Below are 24,760 nucleotides of genomic sequence, written 5' to 3'. Positions count from 1 at the left end.
GGATGAATTTTTATTCTCCTTCTTTTCTCCTACAAATGAACTTATCTTAGCTCATAATTATCCTCTCAGTTACATCTCCTCTTCAGATCAGTCTATTTATCTTCTTTTCCCATTCCACCCTTTCTCTGCTCCCCTTTTTTCTACTACTACTCTTACTTAACTTTTAGTTGCCCACTTAAGTAACCTACTAACAAGAATGAACATGCAACCAATAGTGTGCTACATAATCACCTTATCTGTGCGTTGATGCCAATTACCTTTGGCTGGCATAATATCCTTTAACATTCCAGTCTGGGAAGAGTGAATTGTTTGTTTGTAACCAGCTATTGTTATTGTCCCTGGGCTCATTAATTTCTTAAAATAGAAGTTTAAAAAAAATGCAAAATGAAATGATCGAAGTGCCATCAAACAAAAAACAAACCTCAACGTGTCTGCAGTGCTAATACCTGAACCCCCAGACTGGTTCACAGAATCACTGGGTGTGGTTTTTTTCAGGACACATATTTTAAAGTGGAATAAAGCCTCTCTCTCTTTTGCTTTCATACCTATACACTGATACTTTACCACTTCAAAAAATAGCTTAGTAAATGATCAATCTTTGGTCTCCTGACTGAGACCTCCAAGGATGGTGCCAGACAGCAGTAACTCTCATGGTGGTTTGTGATGCAGATATCCTATTCTATCTTGTAGGCGGTAGATTGAGACCAGCAACTCATTTCATAGAGGCCAATGAACAGCCGTCAGATGTAACAAGTTCCAGCCATTACCATTCTGAATGTGAACCAGTGACCTAGAAGTGAAAGGCTTTTATCTCAATACCTCCCACATTCCCCTGCACAACTTTGTGACATAAGACTGATCCAAACAGACTTAATGACTGTTTATCAAAATGTCCAAATATTTGTAATAGTTCTAGCTGGCTGAGTGAGGTTGTTTATTTTTAAGGCCACATCCATCTTCCAGACCACAGAAAGGATTTCATGTTCACAGATCACACGGAGACCTTTCAAGTAGAATCAGAATGTTTTCAGATCTTTCCATCCCAATTCTTTCTCTTCATATGTTAATTCAAATGATGGGGTGAAGTGCTGCATACTGAGTGTCCAGAGAGAATAAGATGCATCTGCTCCCAAACCAGCTTGCTGTAATACTGCATATGTAATGTGCTAACGTACTCTGAACACTGGAAAAATTCTGTTTGAAAAATAGATGAGGGGTCTTTAGGGTCTCACCTCCAATAGGTGTGGTGATGCTTACTAGAATTATATTCTTTACTCAGTAGTCTGGTTTGTGTTCTCTGAACAAATATGTTGCTAAAAGAATGCTTTAGGCATCATGAAAGCATTTAGACTAAACGTAGATTTCATTTCCAATTAACGTTACCTAGTGTAGCTATCAGAATTGTGCCTGGCTATCACTGACTTCGAATAGCACCTACACATTTCCTCACCTGGGAAGAGCTCACAACTCGTCTTTTATCTTTGCACCAGTCCATGCAGAGGACTTTATTGCCATGGCCTTTCAGAGTTCTCCTGGTCTTCATCACAAACTGACCTAGGGCTTCCACACGTTCCGCCACCTGATGAACTGTGGAGAATTAACCATAAAGAGAATCACCAAATGTTTGCTCCATATTAAAACCCTGGGCCTGCAAACATTTAATACCCATGAGTGACTTTACCCACATGAGTAATTCCAGGTAGCACAATGAGTCTATTCAGGTGAGTAGTTAGTCAGGTGAGTGAGTGCAAGATCAGTCTCGAAGTTCACTTGAAGCACATCTAACCACCACAGTATAGTATTCTTCACTGAAGCACAGCTATTAGAAATAGACGAGACCGTAGAGAATGCCATCTAATCAAAACATACCAGGTTTTGTTTGGGGGGAGAGGGTTGTATGTGGTGTTTATTTTACAAAAATTCATCTGCATTATTTAGGACTTTTTACATTTGTTCAGAATTTAAAAAAAAGTTTGAAAAATTATATACAATGTCATAAGATTTTGGAGATCTCACTTTTTAGTGCAGTGTTTTGTCTCAAATTATTGTGGTTCTAAAATCCTCAGAAAGTGCTTTTAATGTTATAAAAGGTTGTTGTTTTTTTTAAAATAATTTCAGTCCCAGCAATGTGAGGACATTTTAATGTGGCAGCTCTGACCTCAAGGTGCTATAGGTACTGGACTTCAGTCAGTTCAGAGGTTTGATCTGCACTCAGAATTCCCACTGGAAGCCATGGGAAGTCTGTGTGCCAAACGCAGGCATTATGCGCCTCTGCGTGAGCTGAGTGGCTGAGCAGTTTTTGTGACAGCATCGTATCTTATGACATTAACCTGCATCAGCGTAACAAAGCCTTTGCACTTCACTTGACTGGTGTTTGAATAATAGCAAGTGTTTATTTCTAAAAACATATGACTCTGTGAAACAGTTTCTATTCATTGTGGAGAATCCTAAGTAAAATCCTCCAGCTGGAGTTCTCACAATGTTTTAAGTTATTTCTCAGCAGAGTTTCCATCTGCTGTTTCTATAAATAATCTTAGATTTCCAACAGGACATGGCTGTAAAAATGAATGTGCAAAGGCACCTCAGTGTGAAATCCACCCCACTGCAACTGGCACAGTTCAAAGCCATCTTGCACCCCTGAAGCCTCATGCTGAGGCTGTCTGGGGGGGTGGGGGGAGGCATCAGCTGAGAACACTAATTTGTTTCTGACCCAGTGATGTTCATTCTATGAAGGGCTCAGCAGGGGCATGCTGCCTCCTTTCACACAGGAGCAACAGGACTCTGTGCTGGCCCCACCTAACCAGAGTAACAGGAGGAGACATTGTATCTCCATTTATGTGGATCTAGTGCAGGGGTGGGCAAACTTTTTGGCCTGACCTGAAGGCCACATCTGGGTATGGAAATTGTATGGCAGGCCATGAATGCTCACCAAATTGGGGTTGGAGTGCAGGAGGGGGTGAGGGCTCTGGCTGGGGGTGCAGGCTCTGGGGTGGGGCTGGGGATGAGGGGTTTGGGGTGCTGGAGGGTGCTCTGGGCTAGGATCGAGGGGTTCGGAGGGCAGGAGGAGGATCAGGGCTGAAGCAGGGGGTTGGGGCGCGGGGGGGTGGGGCTCAGAGGTGCAGGCTCTGGGTGGCGCTTACCTCAAGCGGCTCCCAGAAGCAGCGGCATGTCCCCACTCTAGCTCCTATGCTGAGTCGCGGCCAGGCGGCTCTGCTGCGTACTGCCCCTTTCGCAGGCGCTGCCCGTGAAGCTCCCATTGGCCATGGGAGGTGCAGGGGCCGCATTTGGAGCGGGGGCAGTGTGCGGAGCGGAACACCCTGGCTGCCCCTATGCATAGGAGCCGGAGATGGGACATGCTGCTGCTTCCGGGAGCCACGCGGAGTGGCCCCCCGACTGGAGCGCCGGAGTGGGACAAGCCCCAGACCCTGCTCCCCCAGCGTGAGCTTGAGGGCCGGATTAAAATGGCTGGCGGGCTGGATGCGGCCCATAGTTTGCCGACCCCTGATCTAGTGGCTCTACCACCTTTAAAACACCTGACAAGGAGGAGCATGGAGGAATGGGGCTGCTACTCAAGCCAGAGGCTGGAGTAGGAATCCTAGGAGGTGGTGTGCTGTAAAACAGCCGTGTGCCCGGGCCCCGGAGACCAAAAAGAGCCTGATCCAGAGACACGCTGAAGTGATCCAGTGCTTCAGTGCATGTCAGTTGCTAGTGGGTTGCCCATATCAGCATCATATCACTGTGATCAGCTAGAAGAGACAGCGCCTGATCCAAACACGCTGGAATCAGCGGAAAGACTCCCATTGACTTCAGTGCACTTTTGTATCTGGCCTTTCCTCTTTTAGCTCAAGTGAGTTGGAGCTGGAGCTCTGAGTTCAATCCCTATGGTGATAAGTGATTGCCCTGGGTAGCTGCAATCGCTATCGATGAAAGTTGTGGGTAACTCAGACCCTAAATTGCAATTATATTAATGTAAACAGATCCCTGCATGACAAAACTCACAGCTAAAATCTTTGTCCTGTATTTAAGCAGTGATGGGAAAGCATGTGAGCTAGGAAGGGCTGTCACAGGGAAAGGACGGGCATCCATACCCTACAAAGATGGCTCTTTGGCTCACAATCAGCTGAGCAATTTCTGCCTAAGTCTGAAATTGATTTCTAATGGATTGGCTGTTCAATAATCATCTTTCAAAACACATCAGCCTTGCAGACTGTGCCAGAAACTGAAATAATGCTTTTAGCTACAAACACTGCCCTACAAGACACTAAACCTCATATAGCAAGGGAACTAAATTGCTGCCCATTATTCCTGACAATTCGTCCATTACAAAATGATCTTCATGAGGGGCTAAAGGCAAACTAGCCTTTCCAAAAAGTATCAACTAAACCCATTGAAAAACTACATCCCCCCTCCCACACTCCTCATCAAGTGAAGCCAATCAAATGATCTACTGAGATCCTGAAATAATATAATCAAAATACAAATGCTGGAGAGTGTTATGGCAACTGGAAGACTAGGCTGAAATTATTGTGTCCAGAACTTATCAAATAAAACAAATCTTTTTAATGCCAATAGCCTACATGTTTCCTTTCTGTTAATCAACATAAATTCGGCAGAACTGGCTATTTTAGTATAAATAACTCTCTTAGAACACTGATCCCTACAGACTTCATAGGAATATAACAATTCTGAAAAATTTATAATATTTGTAAAAACACTATTGCAAACTATGGGCCTGACCTTGGCAACCCTTACTCAAGCGAGTAGCTCCACTGCACTGACCAGGACTATTCCCAAGAGGTAGCTTGTGAGAGTAAAGGTGAAGGATTGGGCCCATAATATTCCAAATATGACTGGATATCTTTCTATAAGGTATGCTATAGTTAAACAAAAGTTATGGAGCTTGATGCAGAAATTATTGGGTGAAGTTCTTTGGCCTGTTATGCAGGGGAGAAGGGGAAGTGGGAGGAAAGGGGGTATGTCAGATTAGATGATTATAACAGTCCCTGCTGGCCTTAAAATCTATGAATTGAATAGACAAAATAATTGTTTATATTTTCAATTTGAACTTTTAAATGGTGTAATTAACCCTGAGAGTTTTCCAGACGGCAAATCAAATAAAAGGGTAGGACTTCAGATGTCTATTCACATTTTTCCCCACAGAGCTACAGTTCAAAATATAATTGAACAAAGAAGGGAAAAGCTATTAAGGCAGGTAGTTTGTCTTGGGGGAAAATGGGAAAAATCATGATTTTGTCATGGCAAAAAGTGACAGTCATAATTTTAGATTTCAAAAAAGGAAGTTATTTAATTTATTTCCCCAATAGAAATAACTGTTGGAAATAGTTTTAAAGCACAGAGAGACCAGAAGCCTCAACACAGAACTAAATCTATAAAAATAATGGAGGAATTTTGCTCAGTAGTGGGCACACTAGGGTGAAAAAAATTACTTTTAAAGGGGAAAAATGTTAAAAGTCACAGATTTTGTCATGGAAGTCAAACCCTGGGCAAATACGCAGCCTTAATCAAACAAAATTCAGGAAAACATTTATTTACAGATCTATGAAGTAAACAAAAACATGTGGAAAGTATTCCACAAACATCATGAGACTACAGCTACAGTTAAAGTTAAGCATATGCTTTGTTAAACAGAGATGGTTTTAAGCATGTACTTAAGTGTTTTGCTGAATTGAGGCCTCATTGTTCATACTGTAGAAATTATATTGCAAGACTGTATTGATTTATGGTAATGTTTCTGTAAGGAGGCCATCTCCATTCAATGATTCCTATTAAAAGGACATTGATAAAACCTATGATAATCAAATTTAGGCAAGAAAATGCCTCATTTACTACAGAAAAGTAGCAGGTGTATTTTTTTTTTAATCTGAATTTTACATATACTCACTCCTGCCATTCCCCTGGAGTAACGAACAATGATCACATAAATCACTAAATATTGGTTTGTATCCCCTTTCAACACAGACTTCAAAAACAAAGACAGGAGGATCAAAGTTGTAATAAGCCCACAAAAGTTACTGGCAAAATCACCCCTATAGTACAAGAAAAATGTTGCAATTTAAACCTATAATATTTGTTTTAAAAAAAGGAATTAAAAGTAAATAATAAATAATATTACTATTAATAATAGTGTCTTGTATCTCAGGGATTTCAGATTAACAAGGTTAAATTATTTTGTATTAACCAGAGTAAAAGGGGAGGGGGGTGTAAAATTATGCACGATCATTTATTTGTATTGCAGTGACTAGGGAGCTTGATTACACACTGGATTCATGTCGATGACTTGACAACTGAATTGCTGGGAAGTTTTCTATCAGTGCTAGGGGAGGTTGGGTTTTTTGAACGCGGCAATGGTCCCCTTTGGAGTCACGCCGCAGGGATGAAATGCCGGCTCAGTGGAAACCTCCCCCCGACTCCAAGGCCAGGATTTCACTCCGGCTGCTGCCGCCACCAACCGTGACCAACGTGAGCGTCAGACCCAGTGATGCTACTGAATCACAGCACCCACTGAGCAGCAGCAGCAGCTCCCCTCCCCGGCGCAGGGCACGACAGGCGCTCGGGGAATGGCTCAGCCCCCCCGGCTCAGGCCCCGCACTCAGCAGGGCAACGGGGTGCAAAGGACGCTCGCGCCGCTTGCCCATTGTCCGCACGCGGGGCGGGCGGGGGGCAGCTCAGCGCGTGCCCGGACGGCTGGAACCCGGGATCCAGCACCTGCACCGCGCTAGGAACGCGCACTGGGGGCGCCGCTCGGCTCGGCCCGACCGCGCCCCGGGATGCCCGCGCTGCACCCCCCGCCCGTGCCCACGGGGGCTGCGCTGCAGTCCGAGCCGTGCCCCTCCCCAGACTCACGCTCCACATCGTGCAGCTTGGCCCGCTCCTCCTCCAGCCGGCCCTTCAGGCTGTCCGCCTCGCTCTTCAGGGACGCCAGGGTCTCGTTCTCGTGCAGCCCCTCGGTTGCCATCTTTGCACGGCAGGAAGCAGGGAGAGAGAGAGAGAGGCGGGGAGGAGGGGTTTGAGGGCCCGGCTTCCAGGGATGCTGCCGCAGCTCCCGCCGCCTGAGCCACTGAGCCTGGGAACCGCACTGGGCTCCCCCCGCCCCCCTTGCACGCTGACGTTCAAGGCCCGGCTGGCGGCTCGTGCCGCTCTGTGCAGCCAGCACCTGCTGGCCCAGCGCGGTCCCATGCGCCGCGAGCAGCCCCGTGCTGCCCTGCAGGGAGTCCGGGCTGACACCTGGGCTAAATGCAGGTGCCTCTGCTCTGGGCTGGCTGCTCCTCGCCCCTGCTAGAACTGCGTGAGAACAGCACTGCGGGCTCTCGGATATTGGCACCAGGAAATATTTGCTGTTTCATTCCAGGCTGTTTCTGAGCCCCCGGATTTCATCGCAGCACCGGCTGCTTGTGCAAAGTGGCTTTTCCCAGGTTGTGCTGAAACTCGTGAAAGTTGCACGATTCAAGGCACAAGTTGATCCTCATCGCAGTGAGATTTTAAAATGCGAGAGGCTTTGCTTCAAAAACAGGACCTGTAGTCAAGGTACCAGGCCTGGCAATCAAGGTTCCCTCCCACCGACCTCCAGCCCTCCTGCACTGCCATTCCCTTTGGGGCTGAGATTTTCAATGCTGACCAGGGGATTTGGCCACCTGGGAATCCAGATCTCTTAGGCAGCAATGAAAATTTCCATCCCAATCTCCGTGTCTCAGTGGAATGGAGATAATACCTACCGCTTCTCTGTGAAGTGTTTGGATGCATCTCTGACGGAAAAGAGTTAATCATTATTACATGCCACAAAGTTAATGTATTTATTATTCCCACCCCTCCACACACACACCATTTTGCCCAGCTCCATCTTTAATTGTGGGCTCTGTGCGTGAGAGAATTTAGTTCTTTTGATGTATTGAGGCTGTAACTGACTGACATTTGCAGGGGACAGAGGAGCTGTAAATGGCCTTTGCAGTCTTTCTGCAAAGGGAGCTTCCTGACCATGGCCTCTTCTGCTTTTGTTAATTGTCCTTGATCTACATGGAGTAACTTGGTTAATATTGACTCCCATTGTCTCCGGTAGGCAGAAAATAGACAAACTAAGTGACTATTGTTCAACCTGGACAAGGTCCAGGATTGAAAAGTGAGATAAAGTAAGTGCAGCTGCTTTGTAGCCTGTGTGCACATCCCGGATGCAGTATTAGGCCCTGGAGAAAATAAAGCCCTTTTCACACTGTTTAACAGCAGTACACCATTGGGTTCAGTCTCAGTCAGTTTCTCTTACAGGTATATATGCCCTCTAGAGTTAGCACACAGGCTGAGTGCAGAGGCAGCATTCAGTTCTCCCCAGAATAAAGGGTACTTTGGAAATAGTTTCCAGCGCCCACCCACTTCCCAACTTGTACCTACTCACTGGAGAATCCAGTACTTTTAAAGTGATACCAAGGGCACAAAAGCATCATTACTAATAAGCAAGACAGTGACAGGAAGGTTCTAGCCTGTGCTATTTTGGTATCTGAACAATTAAACCTGCTTATATGAAATTCAAGAATTTGACTATTTGTTTTGACCTGATGAGGCGATAGGGGGAGAGTTGGGCGAATCAATTCCATTTAACAAAGGAATTTGCTCTATGACACATGCCCAGTTTTGAATGCTAAGGTACGTAAATGTCAAATCCTGGGGGGCCACTGAAGTCGTGGTTCTGAGTTCTATAGGAACAGAGCTAAATCTGGAGTGCAACTGAGATATTTCCTGCATTTTGGGATAGTAATGCCAAATCAGTGCCCCATCCTGCCTGCCTTACTCACTGAATAAGTAGATCTCTCTGTGTACAGGAATTAAAGCCCATGTCCTGTAAAGAGCTGAGCCTCTCCTGGTAGGAGCCGAAAATCAGCACTGAAGGCGTAAAAGTCATTGGAAGCTAGGGTGCTCAGCACCCTTAAAGGTCAGTCCTAAAGTCCCATATAGCAGATCCCAAATTGATTACACTTGGACTACTCATGTAAATAAAAGTTGCAGGATTTGGCCCGGAGGATATTGGGTCCTGATGTGGATAGAAGAAAAGGGGCTATATGTGTGGTGCTCCCCAAAATGAGCAAGTGGATGGGGATGGGCAGAATTCTCTAGACCCAAGATGTAGGGGGAGCATGCTGCATCTTGTGAAGGATTGATGCAGCATACACCCCCATCCAGTGGGAAAAGCGAGTTTCAGAGTTATGCCTCACAGGGGTGGGAAGTGGACATGCATCAACTGCAGCTCAAGCTACTAAGTACAATGGTACACTTCTTTCATGAATCGGAACTAGAAGAAAAAATTAACTGACCTAGTCAAACCCTGGGCTATATACTTGGGCTGTCATTAACTAACCCTGCAAAAACAACAGGTTAGAGCAGATCTGTTCTGGACATGGTATAAAAGCTCCAGATTTGGATGACAAATATAGAGGAGAACATACAGTTGAGTCACAGTTTTCAAAAATGCCGCATAAGAATGTTCTCATTTAGTAAATAATGTCTAAATCAAGGCGGTTTGTTTCTTCCTTCCCATAAAACCCCTGTCTGCTAGAGACAATGTGTTTTTAACATTAACAAATAATACATTAGTAATTAATTATTCAATAAAATAATGAATATTAAGCAAGTCATTAGTCTACGTTTGCAGAATTCATTCTGCTATAGAAGTGTTTAATCTGAACTGGGGAAAGCAGCAGTTAAAGTGCCACAGCCCCTTTAGCTTGGAATCTAAGTTCAGAATGCTTTCAGATTGATTTCAAAACACTTGGGCATCTACCACAAGAGCTCCTAAAGTCAAATGGAGTTTAAAAGGGACCTGGGCAGTTTTATAAACAATAACAATACCAAAGCCAGTCTTTAAGCTTATGTTCAATATTACACAGTTGACCAAGTCCATTATAGGGGGAGGGGTTTGATTTGCCTTCCTCAGAAGCATTAGGTAAGGATATTGGACTTGAAGGGCCAACTGCCTGATTCAGTATGGTAAATTCTGTGTAGAAAGTATTCTGGCCTAGTAGTTCGAGAAGGAGACTGGGAATTAGGGTTGTATTCCTGATTGTTCTACTGATTTTCCATGGGACTTGGGGTAACTCATTTAGCTTCTCTCTGCCTGTGTTACTTAGCTGTAAAATGCAGAGACTGATTGATCCAAAGTTCTCAAAGTACTGTATGAATCTAAGTGATTATATAAGTGCAAAGTACTATTGTTTTTATATTGCCAGAAGAAAACCACTGGAGTTGAGGCTGGGTACATATCAGTAACTTAAGGGTATAAACATTACAGGGATGTGGTAAGTATTCCCCAAACAAGCATTACAAGTCCAGGAAATTCAGAGTTAAGGTTAAACGCAAAAGAAATCCAAACATAATAAGGTCTGGAAGTGCTGAGTTTGTTTGGATGTTTTTACTGTGCTTCACTCAGTAGTAATGCCATGCAATAATTATACAATTATGGTTAGTGCTAAGTAGTGTTTATAGCCACAGATCAGATTAAACTGATTTTAAAGACATTAGATTTTTTCATTTATTTTCCCCTTCATGGTGCCACTACTATTTGGTGTTAAGGTTGTTTGGGTGCCTTAACTACTCACTTCCATACTTTACCATTTTTTGCTTTCTTTAACCTTAACTCTGATCTTCCTGGGTTTGTAGTGCTTAGTTTGGGGATAATTGTAACATCTTTGTCATGTTTTTACCCTTAAATTAATTATAGCTACTCTCAACCTTAATGCCACTTGAGCAGATTTTTACCTGGGAATTTCCTTGATATTTTTTATTAAACTTGCCACACATAAACACTAAACAAGAAATGCAAACAGAATATTACCATAGAATAATTTTAATGATTTGAACATAGTGTCAACACCCTTAAATCTTTTCTATTTTTAATGTTAAGTTTTAGGGTCAGATTCACCAGGCCACTTTGGCTGCTTTACCCCACATTGCATCAACGCAGACCAGGCAGAGCATAATGGCCATTTCTCCACAGCTCCTGGCCTCTATGTGTCACTGCTCAGACACATCCCAGTTCCCCCCACTTCTGCCTCCCACATGTCCCTGCTCAGACACACACCCCAGTTTCCCTCTCCCCCGATTTTGCATGCAAGGCACCTCCCATGTTTCTCCTCTTGCCCGTCCTGTTGGTAGATCTTGTGAAAGAGATAGTTTTTTAAAATAATTTTTGGATTAATAGTATTTGCTGCTGCTATACTTCATAACCAGAAAGCTTCTTCAGCAGGACTGACAAATCAGGTTCTTTACAGAGAGTTCCATATCCATCTCTGAGTTCATCATCCTGCTGCCATCTCCTATTGTTCTCAGTGGAAATGAGGCTACAAAGATACCACCTACAAAATGGCCACGCCCCTCCCGCTGTTCCCAGTGAGAGTGAAGCCAAGTTGCTGCAGTGGAAGCTAGGCCCCATTCCTACTGAGAACAATGGGAGATGGCAGAAAGTGTGGAAGGAGGCAGTATTGTGTGTGGAATTCCCTGCAAAACCCTGCTAATCCAACTCTATTGAAAAAGGAACATTCTGTTGCGAAGAATAATGGGGGGGGGGGGGGGGAATCATTAAGCCTAAAAAATGTCTTCAAATGTGGCAAATGCTCAATGAGTGTGGACTATATGGGAAGCTGATGAGTCTGCATTAAAAGCATTTGGTGGACAGTAGGAGGAAACGGTCTGACAAGATGCTAAAAATCTTTAAGGGCACATTTTAAATCAAACTAATTAACTGATTTACTTGTAAATTCTCAGAAACTCATTCTATATTCAAGGGGCAAGTGCTGTAATTTGGGGAAGGATACACTATATTCTTCATATGTAGGCATGGGGGAATCCCTGCTTTACATGCAACACTCAGCAATGGAACCGTGACTTGTACCTCTATCATGGAATAGTTTGGCCAGCTGCTCACTCTGAATAGTTGTTATGATGAACAATAAGAATGATTGGATATAGAATTATCCTACAAGAGTGAAAAAACAAAAACATGATGCACGGTCCCCTTTGGGCATCTTGTGCTCACCATAAATCCCAAAACTAGATTGGTAAAGAAAGACCTCGGAGATAAAGGGTGATCTAGCATAAAAGCCAGTTGGCCTAATGGACTGAACACATGACTGGGAACCAGGAATTCCAAAATTCTATAATCCCGCATCTGCCACTGACTGGCATAGCTTTGGAAGAATCACATAGGACTTGATTTTTAAAATTCCATGTAAGCAATGGGAGTCCTATATTTGTATCTGTAATTAACAGTTTGGATATGGAAATCTGGTAATTGCATATGGAATTGACCAAAGACATGAAACTAACTAGCCAGTTATGCCCACAAATTACTGATTTCTGTACAGTCATGAAAAATGCATTGCTAAGTAGCATTGCACAATTAAATGCTTGTGCATATTTTCATGTACAAAAGCATGCAGGCAATTTTAAAAATCAGACCCATCATCAGTTTGTAGCTAAGCTTCCCTGTCCGTGAACCTACATTTCCCCCTAGCTCATTAGTTAATGCTTGTACAGAAGTTAGAAGATGCAAAGAGCTATATAAATGCCAGTTATTGATATGAAAGCCTTTATTGCAAAATAAATATGCACAAGCAAGACGCAGCAAGCCCTGGTGCTGTTGCCAGTGATCATTCTCCAATTTTAATAGGGAGCCTAATGTACCCTGTGTTATGAGGAATGAATGTACTGAGGCAATTCTTCCTTAAGCATTAGGTTGCTTCCACTTAATAGACTCTGTTTTGTCCTAATTCCAAACAGTAAGATTCTGCCTTCTACAGTATGAGCAGCAGAGAGAAAGCTGCAAGAGTCTTAATATGGAAAACAGTCTCTTACTGCAATTTCAGCAGAGGTTTATCAACTCCTTAGAAAAACCAATTGGGTAAACTGGTATTTACCCACTGTTGGCCAAGTAGGACCCAGATAAAGTGGCATATTCAAAGTCAAGAGGAGCAAATGGATAGAGGGAGAGGTCTTTTGTTTTATAGCCATTATATCTAAACATATTCCTCGTCAGTTTGAATGTATTAGAACGTGCAAGGTTTCAGTAGATAAGCTTTGCTCACTGTATCATACACAGCTGCTATTTCAGCATTCTCACTCTCCGCCAAAGCTCAGACAGTGCTTTATAAACACAGCAAACTAAGCCTCGCAACATTCTCATGAGGATCTTTGTACCCGCCCCTGAACTGCAGCAACGTGACATTGCTCAATAACACAACACAAGTTCAGGGTAGGAAGCAAAGAAGAATACTTTCTCCAATGAATAATACTACATGGGGAATTTAGATAGGCAGAACATAATGACCCAATATGGAACTTGGCCAGGACACCAGTGTGACAGTACCCTTTTGGTAAGAATAGGGATGTAAACTGGCTCCTTACTGGCCAGCTGTGTTCATAGCCTCATTTTTGTGGTTTATCCAGAAGACAGGACCTTCTGACTGCACAGTGCTCTTTACTACAATACTGGGACATTGATTCACAATTAACTCAGAGGGAAGGAAGAGCCACCTATAAATTCTCCAACACCAACACATAGGTGTTCCTTGTCAGGCCTCCATCCAAGTACTGAACTCACCCGCACCTGTCTAGCTTGTGAGAAATGAAATGATCCTTGTACAAAGCAGTATGGCTATAGATCATGTAGAAGTTCAGGCAGGTTGTGGATCACATTCAGGTTCACTGTGGTAGTTTAAGAAAGTCATATCTGCTGGTCTCTTATGAAACAGCTACTTACAAAAACCTCATGGGGTTTCATCCAGTGTTTATTTTTTTAAGGCTAATGGGCAAAACTGAGGTCTGATGTAATTCCACTGACCTCAGTGGAGTTGTGCATGGTTACACCAGGGCCGAATTTGGTCTGGCATGTTTTACTTGCAGAGTTAGTGTGTGTGATCTTTTACCATATATGTGAAAAAGCAGATCGCTGCTTTCCAACAGGGAGCAAAAAGTTGTCTTTGCCCCACCCCCTCAGAATTCCATCAGGTGCTCCCCAGCTGTAGCTGAGGACTGGGTCTCATGGTTTCATAGCCCACTACTGTCTAACTGAACACATCTGAGAATACATCTGACCCCAAATTTTCACATTATTTACTTTTGTGTTCTCTCTGGCAAAGGCTGTAACATACCATTTCCACACATAGCGAACAGTAGTTGAGTTGTTCTGATTTGATGTAAATTCCCCTGAGGGGTTTCTCTTTGGAGCACTTGTCACAAGGACCAAACACAATTGCCAAAAAAGTCTGGTCACACATCTTTGCTGTGGGACAGACCTGAAAGAGACAGAGGAAAAAGGGGGAGTGCATTACAGTCACATGACAAACCTTTCCCGTAACCTCCCAGTAGCTAATGGATCTTAGACAATATATAGACAGCTGTAGGCTGGATAAGCTCTCAGCGGCTTCTCTCTAAAGCTTGATAAACTGTCACTAGCACATGCCCTGAAATGATATTTTTATGGGGAAACAAACAGCAGCACCCTTTTGTTATAGTGCATGGAATATTTTTTCTATTTGTAATGTCTTATTCTGGGTTTTGGTTTACGTAATGGCAACAGAACCTTAATAATCAAATGACATGTAACAATGGATTAAGCTTCAGAAGGGCCCGGCCTTTACCAAAATTGATTGTTTTTCCACCATATATTTTAAGCAGCCTGTCCTATTCATGACCCTTTTCAAAACTGAAAAGGTCCCAAATGCTTTCACTAGCTGTACAAAATATGAACAACAATGAGATGGTTTGAACAGAAATTGGCATTTCAGGATGCTGGAACATTTTGAACCCATTTTTTGTTCATGGAGCCAGAGTCATTGCTGTGACTGAAGATGTTTAAAGAACTTTCCCCATCTTCAACAGGGAGTGAAAAATTACTGCTTTAAAGGCAGGAAAATGAGACAAATGCATAGAACATTCTCATGCAAAATAAGGGGTATTGAAAAATTTAGGCAAGTAAAAAAAGACCTGATTCAATATTCTGTGAAAAAATAATAAAAAAAATGTTACACAGATGTGACACAATGAGATTAGTGTTGATTACCATTACAATGTTTTACAAGGGCAAAGCAAAATATGACTAAGAAAGTGAACTCACGTTTTGCTAGTTGTTTCATTTTGCATTAAAAAAACACCCTCTTATATTTAGGGCCTGATCCTGCCACTCATGCTCAGATTGAGTTGCACTTTTCTCCTGAAGCAGTTCCATTCATTTCAATGGGGCTACCAGAGGAGTAAGATATTAACACCCAATGGGTGAAATCCTGGCCCCACTGCAGTCAATGGGAGTTTTGCCATTGACTTCATTGGGGCCAGGATTCACCCAAAGTGTGTAAAAAGGGCAGAAACCAGCCCATACATGATCTAAAATGCATGACATGATGATCTTGCAGTTTGGTCAACTTTGAACCAAATACATGAATTCAAATGGGCTTATTTCCCCCATTTAATGAAAACCAACATCTTAGGTGGCATTAAAGGGAGGTTCTTAATTTAATATTTTATGAACACTGGGGCTGATGCTGCAGCCTGTCACTCACACAAGTAGTTTCTCTCATGCAAGTATCCATTGCCATTAGTGGGACTACTCATGTGAGTAATGGCTGGCAGAATCAACCCCATGGTGATTATACTACTCATTATACTGGAGATCAAAGGACTCTGGCCAAAATATTCAAATATGGGTGCCTAAAGCTAGACATTTAAATCAAGGTGTCCTGTTATTCAAGGGTGCTGAGCATTAGCAGTCCCCGATGAGGGCAATGGGAGCTGCTGTTGCTAAGCATCTATGACAATTGGGCCACTTTGGGTAGGTGCCCTAACATGGATTTAGCTGCCTAAATGTAGGCACCCAGGTTTGAAAGCACTGGTTATGTCAGGTTTTGATAGAAAAGCTTTCCCTTCAGGAGTAGTGTAATATGAAAGTATGTTAACATTCTACAGTCAAAAATGCTGAACAAAATAAAACCACTGGTGTTAAAGAGACAGATATTTATTACACGCACACAACAAAATTTAATGAAGCAAAAGCTTTGAACATAAAATGGGCAGCATTCATCCTTAGTGAAACTCTCATGAATTCAAGGGGGTTATGCATCAAGGATGAATCAGGCCCGATGTCAATGTCACTTCAATAACTACTATACAATATACAGTATACATGGATGAGAAAAGCTAATAAAATTCCCAGTTAATTAAGAATTAGTATCAGATATTGGTATCAGGACCTCATCTGATATTTGACATTCTGATAAACTAATTTGCAAATACAGTGCCCTTTGTGATAGTTATTTCCCTACCGTTTAAATAGAGCTGGCTGAAAAGATCCCAACTTCAAACATCCTGCTGCACCTTGGCCTGAGATTTTTCAGACCTATTATGTCATCAAACATTTGTGATAGCCGTTTAAAAAGGGTGACCTGGTGAAATACACATTACCAATGTGGTACTTGCAGAACAGATATTGTATGCTAAATGTTGCAAATGAAGATAGAAAATTACCTACCTGTTCACAGGACAAACACTGGACACTTCAGAAGAGGAGTAAATAAGCTGCGTGTAACTGGAAGTGTAGAAGGGCAACCTTAATACTAATCATCTACTTAGAGGGGTATTAAAGCTCAGCTTCTAGTTTCCTACTGTACTATCTTAGTTCAGCTAATGTTCCAAGGGCTAGAGGTTTTACCCACAAATCTCTGGACAAAACTCCCACTGACATCCATGGGGATTCAGACTAAGGAACAAGGTAAGCGTAGGATCCTACCTTTTAAACACACCAGGTTTTGCCCTCTCTGCTCCATGTAGTTGCCAGTATTTTAGTTTTCAAATGTTAAAGTTCAAAAGAACTGACTGTGTGAATGGCTGCATAGTATCTTTCCAACCACTGCAGATGCCAGGTTGCCAATGTAAATTCTCCATATATTTTCCCCTCAAACTTTTAATGATAATTAAGACAAGGAGTGGTGGAGGAGAAATGGGAAAGGAGACCAACTCATTGATGTAGGCAGGAGCCTGGAAATTAAAAGGAGCCAGGATGCAAAAAGAATTCCAGAGGACAATGTAACTGTGTAACTACATACAGTAAGCATGTAAGTGCTTGAATTTGTATCCACTGAAGCCACTGGGAGTGTTGCCATTCATACCAACAGAGATGGGGCAATCCCTAAGAGCAGAGTAGTATTACCCACCATGAGGCTATTATTTCTGCCTTCTTTCTCATTCTTAGACATAGATCCTTCCTCTGACTCAATCAATCAATCAAGATTTTCTTCTTGTTGTACATAGGAGTGAAAAAAACAGCTAACACTAAGTCTGGGAGAAACAGTTTAACACCAAATTGCCACATTTCCTCCCTGTAAAATGACTGAATGCTTTTCACCTACAGATGTATGTGTCTTGAATAGCATATCTGCTATGTGAATATAAGAGTGGGTTAAGATTTTACACAGGCAGAAGTTAGTATATGGTATGCATATGGCTTCAGATACTCTTTATAACTCTAAAAAAAAGTATGTAGGTTACAGCAACCAAACTAGTCTGTTTCCATAATAATATTTATTACAGAAATTAATTAGCAATCAGGGACACCACAAATATCAGATTTTGAAATATGCTATGCTGCAGTCACAGTGATTGATGTAATACCTAAATGGAGACTTAATGGTTTAATACATGACCTACCATATCCACCAAGCCTTACATAATTTCAAGTGACTTCTTTCAAACATTTTAGTACTAAAATATAAAATATCTTTATTACAAAACTTAAATGATTTCAAAGTGATTTAAAAGATATTTAACATGTGGAAAATGTTAGCCTACCTACATGCTTAGGATACTGTGTATACTTTTTTTTTTTAATGCTTTTAAAAAATATATACACCATTCTTGCTCTATGTGCTTTGCATATATCACTATTCATATTAGTAACTATCAGAGGTGGTTCCATTTTTAAATTCACATATGCAGTTATGCAAAATTAACAAAGTGCAGAAATACTGTAGCAAAACATTACAAAAATATTTTGTCATTTCTTCATATGGGTAATGTTTAAATTAACCGAATTAAGTTAAAAAGTACTTCAATATATCAATGCAACTCAAACTGGTCCTAGACCACAGAGTTCTATGCCCTACTTACTACAGAGTTCACTTTTAATACACTAACTAGTAAAACATCATTATCTGTCTAGGTTTTTATAAGGTCACCCATCACCATGGTGTCTGAGTGCCATTATTTCAATCATTTTTACAGGGTACACTATTAAATAAATTATTACATATTATTTGTTGTGTGCTGGCTGTGGGCGTGATGCTGCATAGGGCAGAGGAGACAAGGTCCCTGCCCACAAGGAGCGTACTGTCTAAATGAAATAAATATGAACAAATACTAAGAAATCAGGTTGCATCTGTGAGCACGGACATACCAGGGGAGCTGCATTCAGTCACTACTCTCAGAGTAGTAGGCACATGCACAAGGAACTGGCCAGGGGGCTAGTAGTACAGCTGCAGGTATTGTCTTCTTGCACACTTCTGGCTACTCAGCTTCCCTTCAATGCCTAACCCTTGTCCGAGCGTAGGGTTATTCCCCATCCCCCTCCTCCTCACCAGTCTGGAGCTGGGGAGGAAGATTCCCCCCAAACTATTCCCTCTTAGCAGCTTCCTCCTCACCTCAGGTCGTGTCACCCTTTTCCCTTGAAGAAAGTTTAAAAACAAAATAACCACCCCCTCACCTCTCCTCAAATTTGTACAAATGCTTTGCAGGTCATCTTAGAGCCATTGCTGCAAACAGTTACTACTGGGTGCAGTCCCACTGACTTACCCCCTGTGGTGAACACAACCCTCTGTAATAAGTGCTGGCAGGATTGGGCCCTTGTCCATCTATCCAGGTTCTCCTACAGCACCCATCACTGTGGCAAGTGAACATCTCCCAAAGTGATGAGCTGTACAAATAAGATACGCTGGTGTTCCCTTGGTTGAGTTTTAAAGGTGGAACACGCAGGATGTTCTGCAGAAGCTTGAAATATTCTTTCCATGACATGCAGTCTAATTATGCTCGTATTAAACTCAATTGTTATTTTTCCTAAATCACCTCCAGACTATTAAATGTCACTGCTCGAAATGCAACAGTCTCCACCAACCTGTTTGTATTCTTAGCACCTGATCATCAACAACAACAAAAAATAAAAAAGACGTGGGGAGGTGAATGGGCTCTCTAGGTGTTTTGCAATTACATGACACTAGAGATGGGTCCAAGTCCAACCCTAAACCCACCCCCCTTGGAAGGAACAAAAGTTTAAAATGCAAACCTGGATTTTGATCCCAATTTTACAGCTGGCTTTATCACTGTAATGGGCTGAACCAAAACCCCAGACTTGAATACCCCTGAATTTTGCAAAGGGGGAACTGAACTCTGCCTCCAAATTAAGTGTCTCAGCCCCAGCTCTACTTTAAATGGATGCTGATATGGTCTCCTCTGCCTGAACTATAATGTCTGAGTGAGCAAGTCAGCACGCATATGAAAAGGCCAACATGGGTCTGCAGAAGCACTTCTCTCCCTCATACTGACATCAGAGCTGTCCCCACGGTCAGTGTAGTAATTTGCATTGGCTTTTTAAACTACTGTAGGAAGACCTTCCATTTTCTATTGCTCCACTCTTCTGTGGGCACAAAACAGTAATTTTATTCTTGTTTGTTGTTAGACTCCCTTCACAGATGGAATAATGAATGCCACACGAAATCTAACTGGGTGAAGACTGCTGCAAAATAAATCCATCATATCAAGCCAGTGAGAGGAATTCCTAGGGAAAACATCTCACACGTGAGAGAAAACAGCACCATGACAGTTTATAACATAGTAGTTGTTACCCCAGGAGAGAGATCGAGCATGTTGTTCCCTTACTGGTGATCTGTCAAAGAACATGGAGCACCAATACAAATTTGTCTCAAACAAACTTTCTTCGTAGGGCTCCAAAACTGTAAAGTGCATAGCTGCTGGATATAGTATCGCCCTTTGTAAAATGCAGTGGAGAATGGACAATACTAAGAAAAGAAAGGAGGGGTTTTTGTAGGCTGGCATATGCTTTATTCCTACTGCTGATGTCCTGATTCCAAAGTAGTTTTTAAAAGTATATTTCATAGTAAGCCGCTGCACTATATCCCAGTTGTGGGGAAATGAGCCATAAAAGTTTGCTGTTCATTTAGTCTTTGAGGACAGGGGGGCAAATCCTTTTTATTTTTGTATTACACTCTTGTGAGAAAGCCAAGTTTGAAACTGCTGGGAATTTGTATAATTTCCAAGGCATGTGGAGATGGGGTGTAAGGAAATGTCACTTGAAAGAGATATTTGGTATCTAGCATCAATTGTGGAATATCCTCTCGATTATTGAGCATAGCCTGCAAATAGAACAAAGAGAGATTTACTGTCAAGAAGATACGAAGTGGTAAAACCCGAAAAGGCTTGCTTTCCCATTATTCTAATGATTTTTTTGTCAGTCCCAAAGGGTACAGAAGAGCAGTAACTTTTGTTCTGGTTTGAATTTAAAAGCCAAGTATGAACACGTACCATTGTAAACAGCGTGTGCAAAATATCGTAACTTGAATGTGTGTGTGAAAATAATGTAAGGCTCTTACCTGGACTTTGCGAACGAACGATGGGGACACTCTTTTCTCAAAATCATCTATAGGAGTGTATGAATTGAGGATCTTTACTATCTGCATAAATGATAAAAGACTTTTAATAATTGTAACCCATGCCAGAAAAAAGGAACCGTTTGAAAGGAAGAGGCATTAAAATTATGCCCCCATCCATATCTAACCGACTGAGGGCATGGTAAGCAATTGTACTGTAAGGAGGTAGATTATTAACTGGCAAACTAGTGAGTGATTCTATATGTGATAATTGCCTAGGCTCATCCCCAAACGTATCAGAGAGGAGAAGGGTGAAGTGGGTAGATGGTGGAAATGGCTGAACTGATTAAAGGAAACCCATTAAGGAAAAAAAAAAAAGTTTTGTGACAGACAAAGGAAATGATACTGGAGAACAGAGAAGAGGACAGGTCTGGAGCAGGACCCAGACGGAACAGGGCAGATAGGCATCCAAGCCAGAAAAGTAGAAAATACAAACAAAGGAATCCAAGAATCAAACGTTACAGCTGGGGAGGCCTGGGTTGGAACATTTGGCAGGAAGGAGCCGTTATAAAAGTGGGATGCTGATCACCGTCTGCAGCCAGGATTATTTCACACATGAATTATAAGATTCTGCAATTGGTGCTGCCAACAGAAAACGACAGAGTTTATTACCTGCACAGCAGACAGGGATGTACAGTGTTCATATATCTCCTTGGCATCATCGTCTGTGATCTTTTTGACCTGAAGGAGCCAGGCTGCCTGAGAGAGAGGTTCCAAAGTTTCCTTGGCAGAACTGCTCTGCAGATTCTTTTCTTTAAGCCATTCTTCTAAGTAGCTGATATTACATCTGGGTTAAATCAAACACAAGCATAGCAATGTCAGTTTCCCCTCTCACACTAGTAATAATAAAGCAATCTGCAAATGAATGTCATTAAAAAAACACTGTCAGTTTAAAATTCATACGTATTAAGCAAAAAATATCTTTAGAAAACACCCCCCCTTAGATTATTAAAACTGACTAATTTAAAAATCTGATTTCCCTTTCATCATTTTATCCTGTTCACACTTTGTATTTCACAAACTTTGGACAATGACAGTTTCTTTGTTGTTTATACAAAGGCCCATACATTAGTAGGATGTGGCAGCATTACATGGGATTGTGTTAAAATACTGCTATTCCTTTAAAAATACACTTTCACAGCATCCTCAAGAGAGCCAGGAGATGATAGCAACTTTTGCACATTCCCAGCCTGGACCAGATTCTCATAATTGATGACCTATAGGTGAAAGCCCCTGTCTCCCATTGCCACTTTCCCGGACGATTTAAGGCCTGTAGGCTTTATCTATTGATTTTCTTACAGCTCTGTCTCCAGACTGTCTAATGGGATGTAACTGAACTGTATATCTTTTGCAATGATTTAGGAGCATATTCTCCTCCTGATCCACATAAGGGCAAAAGGAAGAGGAGCCCTCAGCCAAACCCCTGCTGGATTTGCACCTGATTCTTGTCTCATCATTAAGGGTGGGAAGATAATTCAGCAATTCTGCCAATCGGGGAATGTTGTATCTGCTCTCCCCAGTAAAATCCACTATAAAATGCCTGTGTGTGTAAATTAGCATGGCAAGAGCCATAGACGTGTTGCAGGTTAAAGGGGACAATAAATGCTCCAGAATGCTCAGGGGCTTCTGAGTCTCTGCCCCTCCAGACTGTACTGTGTGTCCCTCTATTAAGGTTACATGTAAAGTACACTTGTGATAAGCACTGTATCATGGAGTATGCTTGGATCAGCAAACGAATTCACAGAAAAGTTAAAATCTACCTTTTCAAATCAGAGGGACAAAAATAATCACCACGGAATGTTCACAGTGTATCCAATGGCACAAGTGATAGAACTACAGCAAGTTAAAAAATCCCCTCTCTCAAAAAACTGCTTGCTGAATCTTTATTGGCTTTACCTTATCTGCATTCCTTTCCTACAAGAGCACATGTCCTTGCGGAGGAAAAGACTATTAAGGGTGACAGCTCCAATCAGAAAGAAAAGCTGCTTCACTGCCTGCTTTAGAAGCTCTGTGTCCAAGCCATTCTGGCACATTGTGCTATAAAAATAGCTGAGCTGTTGCAGGATGGAGGTCATTGTGTAGGTATCGGTGTCGTCTATACTAGAAGAACGTTTACGGAATCCTGTAGGTTTCATGCCAGAAATTCCTTGGAGACTTTCATGTTCAAGCATACCTGGTACTGAAAAGGCAAGAGGAAATCATTTGTACCACCAACAACATGTAGGGTCCTTTTAATACGGTAATTTGGTTTTGGGAACAAATATTTTCAAGCTGTATCGTTTAAAGTTTTTAAAACTGCAGTTTCTCATTACTCCAGTAATAAAGGAGGACAGGGGTTTGCATGTGAAAATTGTATGTGCTTTCAGGCTAGATTTCAAGAACCTCATCTTTATGTGGCAGCTCAGTACGGTAGCCCAAAAGGGAGAAGGGGAACACTGTAGATGAAGGAAGCCATTCCTTGCACCACATCAAACAAGATTAGCATTGTTAGACCTTTTGGGTAGATCGACACTCCTGCTCCTTTGGGCGGTGTCTAGCGTACACTCCTGCATAGCCCCCCAGCAGAAGTATAAATAGCAGTACAGCCAGTGAGGCACGGTTTAGATAAGTAGAGTAAAGACACGCCGGAAGAGTGCTGGTATGTATGTGAGTACGTATCCTACATCATCTCGACTTGTCCAAGCTGTGCCTGCCTGTCTATGCTGCTATTTTTAGCAGTGTAGTGTCCTGCTGCCTCCCTGCTGCTGGAGCCCTTCTCTGCAGCCTCCCCTCAGCTAGAGGGGGAAAGGCTCTGGCAGGGGGGAGGCAGCGAGGAAAGGCTCTGGCAGTGGGGAGCTGCTGAAGCCTTTCTCTGCTGCCTCCCCTCTGCTAGAGTCTTTCTCTGATGCGTGTAGCTACATGCTGCAGTGTGCATGCAGCCGGTTTTTCACTGCAGCAAATAGCTACATGTACTCCACGTGACGACACCAGTGGTGCGTAATGTAGACATAGCCTTAGTGTGAGGTAATTCGGGAAAACTAAAACAAACAAACAAACTACTGTCACACTATAATGAATAATTAGAAAAACGCCACTGTAAAATGTCTAGTGAAAACAGCAATACAGAAATGCTTAATAGCTTGCCTTCGGCTTGGCTGGTTAGAAATAGAGGGGGTGGGGTGGGAAAGGACAGGATGGAAGTAGAAGCAGAAACATGTTATGCAATATTTCCTATCTGAAACCCACCTTTTTAGGAAAATAAAATCAATCAGCCCCCTCCCCCTTCAGACCTGTCACGTGTTGCTAAACACTCAATTTATACATCGTCCACGGCTGCCCTAGCTAGCCCTTTGTGCTCCGGGGCCATGCCCCACACTGAGAAACACTGCTGCAAGGGGGAAAAAACATTCAAACTTCTGGTGAGTGTACAGTCAATGTACACAGATGTATAGATATGTACACACATACGTATGTGTGTGTGTATATATGTGCAACAGGGCATAGTCTTTTGTCTCTGTATAAGATTTATTCAAATACCTTAGAAGCTACTAGTGCATTTATTTTCAATGGTCATTTTCTTCCTTCTTACCTATCATTGGCTGAATGTTATTCTCCATTACAAGAATGAATTGGTGATAGATACGAATGGCCAAGTCACTAAGAATTTGTCTGTATTCTGAAAGATCAAAATGCTTCAAACAGTTCATATTCTGACGTGGAGTATTTTGCTTCATGAATTCCTGAAAGACAGTTGTACATGTATCAATATGACAATGCTGTTAATGCCATCATTATCAATAGATCTGAACAGTGCTACACATGAACTACATTAGTGAGTTCTGTGTGTATGCATCCAGACTCTCAAAATGAGTCTAAGTTACTGCTGTCTTGAGATGCTGCTACTACCCATGGATTTCATCGACATCAATAGACACATTTTTCTACTTAATGCTCATTCGGTGTCTGATCAAAAAACCCAGTGTAGCTAAAGGAAAGACTCACATTGACTTCAGTGGGCTTTGGATCAGGTGCTAGATCATTTACTTGGAAAGTGTCAGATACTTTTTGCAGGAAAATCA

The 24,760-nt window shown here is 42.2% G+C and overlaps 2 protein-coding genes across 2 annotated transcripts in view; both read right to left on the bottom strand.

Annotated features, from left to right (window-relative positions):
* Positions 1 to 14,273, bottom strand: part of GNB5 (G protein subunit beta 5) — a 33,876-nt gene extending 19,603 nt beyond the window's left edge. The window contains exons 1-3 of the mRNA XM_065412711.1: positions 14,148 to 14,273; positions 6,865 to 6,976; positions 1,451 to 1,587 (exon numbers count right to left, since the gene is read on the bottom strand). Coding sequence (XP_065268783.1) covers positions 1,451 to 1,587; positions 6,865 to 6,976; positions 14,148 to 14,273 — 375 coding nt within the window. The remainder of the gene's footprint in view (positions 1 to 1,450; positions 1,588 to 6,864; positions 6,977 to 14,147) is intronic.
* A 5,982-nt stretch (positions 14,274 to 20,255) lies between these two features.
* The window catches only part of MYO5C (myosin VC), a 56,120-nt gene continuing 51,615 nt past the window's right edge, over positions 20,256 to 24,760 (bottom strand). The window contains exons 37-41 of the mRNA XM_065412438.1: positions 24,271 to 24,421; positions 22,599 to 22,881; positions 21,315 to 21,489; positions 20,646 to 20,726; positions 20,256 to 20,408 (exon numbers count right to left, since the gene is read on the bottom strand). Of these exons, the coding sequence (XP_065268510.1) occupies positions 20,256 to 20,408; positions 20,646 to 20,726; positions 21,315 to 21,489; positions 22,599 to 22,881; positions 24,271 to 24,421 (843 nt within the window). The remainder of the gene's footprint in view (positions 20,409 to 20,645; positions 20,727 to 21,314; positions 21,490 to 22,598; positions 22,882 to 24,270; positions 24,422 to 24,760) is intronic.

The sequence above is a fragment of the Emys orbicularis genome, chromosome 10 (genome assembly GCF_028017835.1).
Source record: "Emys orbicularis isolate rEmyOrb1 chromosome 10, rEmyOrb1.hap1, whole genome shotgun sequence".
NCBI classification, from domain to species: domain Eukaryota; kingdom Metazoa; phylum Chordata; order Testudines; family Emydidae; genus Emys; species Emys orbicularis.
The sequence above is the reverse complement of the archived record's forward strand: the minus strand, read 5'-3'. Positions and strand labels throughout refer to the sequence as shown.